This window comes from Microtus oregoni, unplaced genomic scaffold (genome assembly GCF_018167655.1).
Source record: "Microtus oregoni isolate MIOR12 unplaced genomic scaffold, Mior012 000092F_ref0000046, whole genome shotgun sequence".
Classification (NCBI taxonomy): domain Eukaryota; kingdom Metazoa; phylum Chordata; class Mammalia; order Rodentia; family Cricetidae; genus Microtus; species Microtus oregoni.
This window is the reverse complement of record NW_024544604.1, coordinates 1,424,789-1,434,469: the sequence shown is the minus strand read 5'-3', so window position 1 is coordinate 1,434,469 and position 9,681 is coordinate 1,424,789. Positions and strand designations below refer to the sequence as shown.

The 9,681-nt window shown below is 48.1% G+C and overlaps 1 protein-coding gene and 1 non-coding gene across 2 annotated transcripts; one reads left to right on the top strand and one right to left on the bottom strand.

Annotated features, from left to right (window-relative positions):
- Positions 1–362: 362 nt before the first annotated feature.
- On the top strand, positions 363–9,092 carry LOC121442675 (wiskott-Aldrich syndrome protein homolog). The gene is given in 12 exon segments (XM_041644286.1): positions 363–494; positions 806–946; positions 1,484–1,570; positions 1,678–1,780; positions 1,898–1,939; positions 2,032–2,085; positions 3,039–3,210; positions 4,139–4,181; positions 4,372–4,525; positions 5,011–5,426; positions 5,628–5,742; positions 8,967–9,092. Coding segments are annotated over 12 exon segments (1,515 nt in total). The 3' UTR covers positions 9,023–9,092.
- On the bottom strand, positions 7,594–7,696 carry LOC121442688. Its single transcript, XR_005973584.1, has one exon. It is a non-coding gene; the product is annotated as a U6 spliceosomal RNA (small nuclear RNA).
- Positions 9,093–9,681: the final 589 nt, after the last annotated feature.

The following is a 9,681-nucleotide window of genomic DNA, read 5'->3' as shown; positions in this document are numbered from 1 at the left end:
GCTCTGTGCAGCCAGCCCTGTAGGAGTGCTCCAGATGGCTTAGCTCTCAGTACCACCTAGAGCAAGTCAGATCTGAACCTGTCAGAAGAAGATGGAGAGAGAGAGAGAGAGAGAGAGAGAGAGAGAGAGAGAAGGAAAGAAGAAGAAAGAAGCCTTGAGCTAATTACAAACATAGTTCTAGTCAGGCAAATGGAGGATGACCCAAACCAGTCCTAGGGAGGAGGATAGGCCCTCTGGGGGCCCCTGGAGGACTTGTTTCCCTTGTGGTTTATTGCACTTCCTGTTCCCTTGCTCACTGCGGAAGTTCCTCTTCTTACCCTGCACCCAGAGCTTAGCAGAAGAGGACTGGGGCAGAAGGCACCATGAGTGGTGGCCCCGTAGGAGGCAGGCCTGGGGGTCGAGGGGGACCAGCAGTTCAGCAAAACATTCCTTCCAAGCTCCTCCAGGACCATGAGAACCAGCGACTCTTTGAGCTGCTTGGCCGAAAATGCTGGGTGAGTTGAGGATCTCCTGGTCCTCCCTTTCCTCCTCTTCCTCTCTACCTCTTTTTCCCCCTTCTGCCTCCTCCTCTTACCCATACTTCCCTGCTCCTTCTTCTTCCCATCATCCCTCTTTTCCCTTTACCCCATCTCCTCCCCCAGAATTCACTTACCATAGTTTGTGGATCCCAGGACTATCATGATATCTACTCACCTCCCTCCTGGCTATAACTTTTCCCCACAAGCTCATGACAGCCTTGGGCAAGCAGGGACCAGGCCTGGTTACCCATGAACAGAATGTGCTGACCACTGCTCTCCCATCCTAGACACTGGCCACTGCAGTTGTTCAGCTGTACCTGGCACTGCCCCCTGGAGCTGAGCACTGGACCATGGAACACTGTGGGGCTGTGTGCTTTGTGAAAGACAACCCTCAGAAGTCCTACTTCATCCGCCTTTATGGTCTTCAGGTGACTCCAGGCCCCACTGGATAGGAAAGCTAGTTTCCAACCTGCAAAACCAGTTTTTGGCCATAGCCCCAAGCCCTTGTTCATATCAGAGCTCCAGAACCAAAGACCAATACAGTCCCGAGTAGTGTTTTCTCATTCCAGGTGAGGTGACTGAGCTTAGAAGGTCCATATCAAGATCCTGATCTGCTCCACAAATTCCCCAGAGCACCATATTCTATCTGAGCCTTAGCCTCAATCTCTTCTAAATCCAACATGTTGAATTTGCTTAGGCCTAGATTCTTAAAGTTGATCCCTCAACTCCTACAAATAGGCCTCAGATTCCAGACCTTAATCTCTCAGGTCAATGTCCGCATCTAAGACTCTACCCCAATCCTCCATAGCAGACACCTAGACCCCAGACTCTGCTACTGAGCTGGAGATCTCTGACTAAGACTCTAGGACACCAAATCTGGACACTAGACTTCCTGATCAGCAAACAAAGGTCTGCCACCCAGGGTGCCTGGATGCCAGCATGTCCCCAACCCTGCCTCTCTACAGGCTGGTCGGCTGCTCTGGGAACAGGAGCTGTACTCACAGCTGGTCTACTTCACTCCCACCCCCTTCTTCCACACCTTTGCTGGAGATGTAAGTGACCAGCCTAGTCCTGGGTTGCAGCTGGGGTGTGGGGAGGTGATGAGAAAGTCTGGGGGGTGGGGAGTGCTACAAGGTTGCTGACCCCAAGGCATATATAGGACTGCCAAGTAGGACTGAACTTTGCGGATGAGAGTGAAGCCCAGGCCTTCCGGTCCTTGGTGCAGGAGAAGATACAAAAAAGGAATCAGAGGCAAAGTGGAGGTAAGAAGGCCTTGCTGGGGGTTGAGAAGATAGCTTAGGCAGAAGTGAGTACATGGCCGGGAGGCTCGAAAAGCCCCTCTCATGGATCTGGCTCTCAGTCTGCCCATTTAACCACAGAAAGACGCCAGCTGCCACCACCACCAGCACCGACCAATGAAGGTGAGTCCTCTAGTTCAAGTAGAGGTTATAAGGAACTACCCCAGAAACCTGTGGCAAGACTATGAGATCTTAACTCATTCTATTTTCCCCAGAGAGAAGAGGAGGGCTCCCACCTCTGCCCCCGCATCCAGGTGGAGACCATGGGGGTGAGTGGTGATTCTCATGTCTCTGGAGAGATAGTGGGAAGTTAGTTCATGGATGAGTAGATATGTAAAGCGGTGGCTGGCTGGCTGGGTGGATGAGTGGAGAGATGAGAACATTGATGGAGGCGGCAGGCAGATGAACTGATGATAGATTAGAGATGAAAAGGTGAATGGGTATTTGGGTAAGTGGGTGAATACTTACTTGCATTCAAGTAATGAATGAATGCTCAGTGAATTAATGAATGGGTATGTAAATGGATGAATAGTGAAAAATGAAATAAATGAGAGCTGGTAAGATGGCTCAGCACCTGTCACTGAGCCTGGAGACCTGAGCTCTATCCCCAGGTCTTCAGGTTCTATATAAAGATGACCTTTGACTTCCATACATGTGCCATGCATGCATACAATACACATTCATACCAAATACCCATACTCACACAAACATGAGATTAAATGACATAATATTCTATCCAAGAAAGATTAGGTGATTAGATGAATGAATAATTTAATAAGCCATTTATCCAACCAGCCAGAGAATGAACAAGCAAGTGCTTGAACGATAAGCATACATGAATCGTGACTGAATGATTTTGGGGATCCATCCACCTCTCCCTGGGCCTTGCTTAGACCCCTGTCATCCATTTCCTCCATGACCATCAAACATATATAATAATTCCTCAATAGTCTTTCTAGTTCTTTTTCTTTCTTTTCTTCCTCCTCCTCCTCCTTCTCCACTTCCATTTTTCGAGACAGGGTTTCTCTGTGTATCTTTGGTTGTTCTGAAACTTACTCTGTAGACCAGGCCGGCCTTGAACTCACAGAGATCCGCCTGCCTCTGCCTTCCTAAATGCTGGCATTAAAAGTGTGCACTACCTCCGCCTGGCACTAGTTCTTGCCCCTGTGCTTTGGCTGTAGGTAAATTGATCAGTGGTTCATTCCCATTATTTTTTCCACAGGCCCATCAGGTCCACTATCTCTAGGACTTGTGACAGTCGACATTCAGAACCCTGACATCACAAGTTCACGATACCGTGGGCTCCCTGCTCCGGGCCCTGGCCCAGCTGATAAGAAACGCTCAGGGAAAAAGAAGATCAGTAAAGCTGATATTGGGGCGCCGAGTGGATTCAAGTGAGAACTTTTCCCTCTGTGAGCCCAAAGACCCCAGTGGGTGGGAGAGCACATGAACAGGGGCACAGCTAAGCAAATGGAAGGATGGACAGATGTGTATGGGTGGATGAATGGATAGGTTAATCAATTAATGGGCTGAAGAATGAATGGGTAGGTGATTGGTTGGAGGAACAGATGAGTCAGTGGTAAGTGGGCAGGTGCATGAGGATATAGGCAGGATATTGATATGGAGGTCGGCTCACAGACAAAGTGGATAGGGCTAGATAAATAGTTAAGTGGATGAGTAGATAGTTTATAAATAAAGACAAATGTGTGGGCGGTGGTGGCGCACATCTTTAATCCCAGAACTCAGGAGGCAGAGACAGGTAGATCTCTGTGAGTTTGAGGCCAGCCTGGTCTACAAGAGCTAGTTCCAGGACAGGCTCCAAAGCTACGGAGAAACCCTGTCTCGAAAAAACAACAACAACAAAAAAAATCAACCAAACAAAACAAAACAAAAAATCTCAGACAAGAGAGAGAGTAATGAAGGGGAAAGAGGAGCAGGAAGGAAGGGCAGAAGGGAGGCAGGAAGAAAGAAAACAGTAAATACATGAGTAGATGGGTAAACAAATATGAAGAAAGAGAAAGGGGTGGGCAAATTTGTACACGTATGTATGTGAGCAGATGGGTGGAGGGATAGAAACACCGTCAACTCAATGGTCTGATGGATGAACGTGAACCGAGGTAGACACAGGACCAAGGGGTGGATGGCGAAAGGATGACCAAGTGAGCACATGGGCATCACAGACTGTGGACCTTTCTAAGCTTGCAAACTCCGGCTTCACATTTGCTCGCTTGTTCTGGCCCCTCAGACCCCTCTGGGAAGGTGAGGGTAAGAGAGCTTTGCCAAGAGAAGGGGGCTTCACTGACACCCCCTTCCCTTCCCTAGACATGTCAGCCACGTGGGCTGGGATCCCCAGAATGGATTTGACGTGAGTAGATCAAAGGCCCTGGACCCAACTTCCATACACTCTTTTGTAGGCCAGGGCTCAGACTCCACTCCCAGACCTTCTCACAGTCTTCTCGGATCCCTCCTTGTCATGGATTTGGTGACAATCTGTGCCCCTTCCTAATTCCCTTTACTCTTGCAACCCTGCTCTGCCCTTTTTTCCATTGGGGCAGGTGAACAACCTTGACCCAGATCTGCGGAGCCTGTTCTCCAGGGCAGGAATCAGCGAGGCCCAACTCACTGATGCGGAGACTTCCAAGCTAATCTATGACTTCATTGAGAATCAGGGTGGGATAGAGGCTGTCCGGCAGGAGATGAGGCGCCAGTGTGAGCTCCCTTTTTTCTGTCCTGGGGGTTGTTAGCCTAGAAAAACACTCAAGTCACTCCGTTTTTTCATGGAAAAGAATCAAGGGTCTATTGGTTGGGATGCGTAGTTTATGAATAAACAAAAAAATGAACCCGGCGGCGGTGGTACACTCCCTTAATCCCAGAACTCGGGGGGAGGCAGAGGCAGGCGGATCTCTGTGAGTTCGAGACCAGCCTGGTCTACAAGAGCTAGTACCAGGACAGGCTCCAAAGCTACAGAGAAACCCTGTCTCGTAAACAAACCAAAAGGAAAGAAAGAAAAGAAAAAGAAAAAAAACAAAGCCGGCGCACGCCTGAGTTCAATTCTAGCTTGGTCTACAGAGCGAGTGCCAGGACAGCAAGAACTATGCGGAGAAACTTGGTCTTAAAGCCCAAAAGAAAAAAAAAATGAAGTTCAGGAAACGAGTAAAAATTATTAGACTTACTATAATTTTTCCCCTCTGCAGAGCCACTCCCCCCACCGCCGCCACCTTGCAGAGGAGGAGGGAGCCAACCTCTGCGACCTCCTACTGTGGGGAATAATAAGGGTCGTTGTGGTCCACTGCCCCCTGTACCTGTGGGGGGTACCCCCTCCCCACCAACACCCCGGGGGCCACCACCCCCAGGCCGAGGGGGCCCTCCACCACCACCCCCTCCAGCCACAGGACGATCTGGACCGCCACCTCCTCTACTCCCTGGAGCTGGGGGACCACCAGTGCCACCACCACCACCGCCGCCGCCACCACCACCTCCACCCAGTACTGGGAGTGGGCCAGCCCCTCCCCCGCTCCCACCTACTCCGCCGTCTGCGGGAGGGCCCGCACCTGGTGGGGGCCGGGGCGCACTTTTGGATCAAATTCGGCAGGGAATTCAGCTCAACAAGGTAAAGAGGGGCAGGATAGCTGCTTGGGGGCCATGGTTGAGGTTGTTGAGCATGCCAGGCGTTGGGGATCCAGTGATAATTTGGAGATTGGTGTGGTCCCCTGAAAGGGAGTGGAGTGTGTGAGAGAAGAAAGGAAGAAGGGGCAGGAAAAATGCTCTTCTCACAGTCCTGAACTTTCTGTGCCCCAATTTCTCGGTGCAGACCCCTGGAGCTCTAGAGAACTCCATCCAGCAACCTCCACCTCAGAGGTCAGAGGGCCTTGTGGGTGCCCTGATGCACGTGATGCAGAAGAGGAGTAGGGTCATCCATTCCTCAGGTGAGCCCACTTTGCCAGAACTGGGACCCAACTCCCAGGGCTAGCTAGAACTGGCCTGAAAACAGCTTCAGATATCACTCTTTTTTTTTATTTTCTTTTGTTTTTTTGAGACAGGGTTTCTCTGTGTCACAAGGCACTAACTCTTGTAGACCAGGCTGGCCCCAAACTCACAGAAATCCGCCTGCCTCTGCTCCCCAAGTGCTGTGATTAAAGGTGTGTCCCCCGCCCCAGGCTCCTGGTGTCACTCTTAATGGCGACACCAGAGGCCCATGTGGTGGGATATGCCTGTAATTCCAGTGCGGGAAAAGTTGAAGAAGATCTCGAATTGAAGGGCAGCCCGAGTCAGGAAACCCTAACAGTCGACAGAAGAGGCTGGGGAGGTAGCTTGGTGGCAGTGCACCTGCCTAGCATGCTTTTAAGGCCTTAGGTCCCATGTGCAGCAATGAAAACAAAACCCAGCATTCACCCATCTGTGGATAGCAGTATTCCCATGAAAGCTAGGGTTGGGCTGGTGCCATCTTCAGCCTGTTACTATCAAGTCATCAAGCAACAGGAAGACAATGAAGTGTATCTTTGGCAATAACAGTAACATATGCCAGGGTATTCCACAATATGAACATTAGCCACATATATTCAGTGATATTAACATTAGTTGAGTGACAAGACTTTTCTTGGGGAAACATACAATGTCTACTCACCCTAGATAGGGAGCCCATTACAGACCAAAGTACAGATACCACCAAAGCCCAACGTGGTGAACCAAATGAGTTTTATTGGGGTTACTTACTGGAATATGGGTGAAGGGTTACGTACAGGCACAGAAATGACTCAAAGACAGCAACATGATCAAAGCCCACCCCAGCATGGGGGACAGCTCACAAAAGCTGGGAGCCTGGAGCGCACTGCACAACAAATTGGATTATCTTTTCCAAGTGACTCAATTGGTCTAAACCTCTTCCAGGCAGCTCAGCTGGCTTCTGCTTCCAGACAGCTGGTCTGGTCTCAGAGTCTCCTTTGAGGCTGGCTTGTCTGAGAGTGACTCACAATAGTCTTGATATTGATTATTCTAGAAGAAGGGGCCTAGTGAATCTGGTCAGTTTCAGGGACTCCTTGAAGCTATTTTGAATTGTTTATCTTCTGGCTTAAGGAGCTTCCATGCCAGATGGGATGTTTCAGTCTCCAGCTCCGTATGTGAAGATACTATTATAAAGAACTCCATCTTTGGTTAAGAGCACTGATTGCTCTTTCAGAGGACATGGGGTCAACTCCCAGCACCCAGATGGCAGCCCACAAATATCTATAACTCTAGTTCCAAGGGATCCAACAACCTCCTCTGGAACTCCACAGACACCAGGCACATACTTGATGCACAAACGTCCATGCAGGCAAACACTCATACATAAATAATAGAATTAAACAAATAAGAAATCTATCTTTGCTGGGATGGTGGCTCAGCACTTGGAGAAGCAGAGGCAGGCAAATTTCTGTGAGTTTGAGGCCAGCCTGGTCTACATAGGGTTCAAGGCTAGCTAGGGCTCAGTAGACCCAACTTCAACAAACAAACAAACAAAACAAGAGGCTGGAAGGATGGTTCAGTGGTGAAGGCACCTGCCGCCAAGCCTGATGACCTGAGTTTCACCGACAGCCAGCATTCATGTGGTAGGAGCAGAGAACCAATTCTTGCAAGTTATTCTCTGACGTCTATTTTTGTACATGGGCCCACACACAAATAAATAAAGACATAATCTAAAGAAGAGAAACCTCCTTCCTTGGCAATAATATTAAGTCCAATCAGTCACAGACTCACATCAACTCATTGTGTGATAATATCATAACCTGACCATTTTTTGCAAAACTATGGAACTCCTCATGAATTTTCATGTCATTATTGTACAGGGGCCATGCTAATTTTCTCTGTACGAGTCCATATGTTCTATTGGGCACTAACCTAGCCTTTCTACAGTTAAGAACTGAATGTGCCACTTACACTGTCATTAACCCAGTATGTGGTGCTAATACTAGTTTTGGCCTATTTCCAATAGATTGAGAACAGGTTAGCAATACTGTCATTAATTCTGACTTCACAATATTAATATTAACCTGAGTATGAATCCATTATGTGATAATATTTTAAGAAATCTCATCATCTGACCATATTCTGATTTGCTTCATTCATAATCAACAATATTAGTATTACTTCAGTAAGAAACAATAATAAAATGCCCCACTTTTGCTAATGTTTAAACCTGCCATATTAAGTAACATAGGGGTTATCATGAATATCCAGACTAACGACATGTGGTGGTGGTTATTTGTGGCAAGGTCTCTTGTACTATAAGCCACATACTTGATATAGAGCTCCGATTGTCCCAGGGCTGCTGGGATAACAGCTAAACAGGTGGGCACCACCACTCACAGTTTACGTGGTGCTGGGAATCAAATCCAATACTACTACTACTACTTCTTCTTCTTCTTCTTCTTCTTCTTCTTCTTCTTCTTCTTCTTCTTTCTCCTCCTCCTCCTCCTCCTCCTCCTCCTCCTTCTCCTCCTCCTTTTTTTTTCAAAACAGGGTTTCTCTGCATAGCCCTGGCTGTCCTGGAACTTGCTATGTCCAAGCAAGCCTGGTCTCAAATTCATGATTCTCTACTTCAACCTCCCAAGTGCTAAAGTTATATGCACGCATCACGATGTGCAGCTCCATTAATATATTTGTTGTTTTTAAGACAGGGTCTCAGTTGGGCAGTGGTGGCACACACCTTTAATCCCAGCACTAAGGAGGCAGAAGCAAGTGGATCTCTGTGAGTTCGAGGCCAACCTGGTCTGCAGAGCGAGTTCCAGGACAAGCTCAAAAGCTACAGAGAAACCCTGTCAAAGACAGGGTCTCACTGTTAATGTATCCCTTGCCATCCTGGAACTCTTTGTGTAGATCAGGCTCGGCTCAAACTTACAGAGATCCACTTGCCTCTGCCTCCTGAGTGCTGGGATTAAAGACCTGTGCCACCACACCCAGCCTAACATTTACTTTTTTAAAAAAATACTGCATGGACTTGGACTCCAGCTAGAAAACCCCTTACCCAAATCCCTGTTTTACCCAAGGTGTGCCTCTAGCAGAAAACGTCAGTCCCCCAGGGCTGGAGCTTTACTTCCTAGGCCATAGGTAATTCCTCGGGGCCTTGAACGTACTTTCTTGTCTTGAGTCACACTGTGAATCTTTCTTCCTCCAGACGAAGGAGAGGATCAGACCGGCGAGGATGAAGAGGATGACGAGTGGGATGACTAAGGCCACCGTGCTCCTTCCTGAAGGCCGGTCCCTCTAACTCTTCCATCACTCTGCCTGCTCTACTATCCAGCTCCCTATCCACTGACTGTTAGCTTCCAGATTCAGCTGCGGCTGAGCCTCATAGCCCCTCTAAACTCAGCATCCCTTCTTAGACAAAAGATTTCAGTTCTCATCACTCAGGGATTAAAAAGAATAGAATACATCTTTGCGTAGCCAAGTGTGCGTTTGTTTGGTGTCCTAAATGTGTGATTTGGGCTTCTTTCCCCCACAGTTCCTTTTGTACACTGATCTCATTTTTATTTAGCCTCTCATGTGTATGTTCATTTATTCCTTTAAGCTTTCAGTCACTTAGCCTGTATTTCTTTTCTTTTCCCTTCCCCGATTTATAAAACAGGCTTTACAATTTGGGAGCTAAACTAGAGGCCTTTTCGACAACAGTATGCATTTTTATCTGCCAAGCCATCTCTCCAGCTTCATCATCCACCTTTACATTTATTTTTAAGACAGGATCTCTCACTGAACCTGAAGCTCACCAATTCATTTAGCCTGGTTGATTAGCAAGCCTCAGGGACTCTCCTCGCCCTGCCTTCCCTAAGTACTGGCATAGGTGTGACCACAGAACATGGCCACCCTTTTTATTTAAATATTTATTTTTTAAG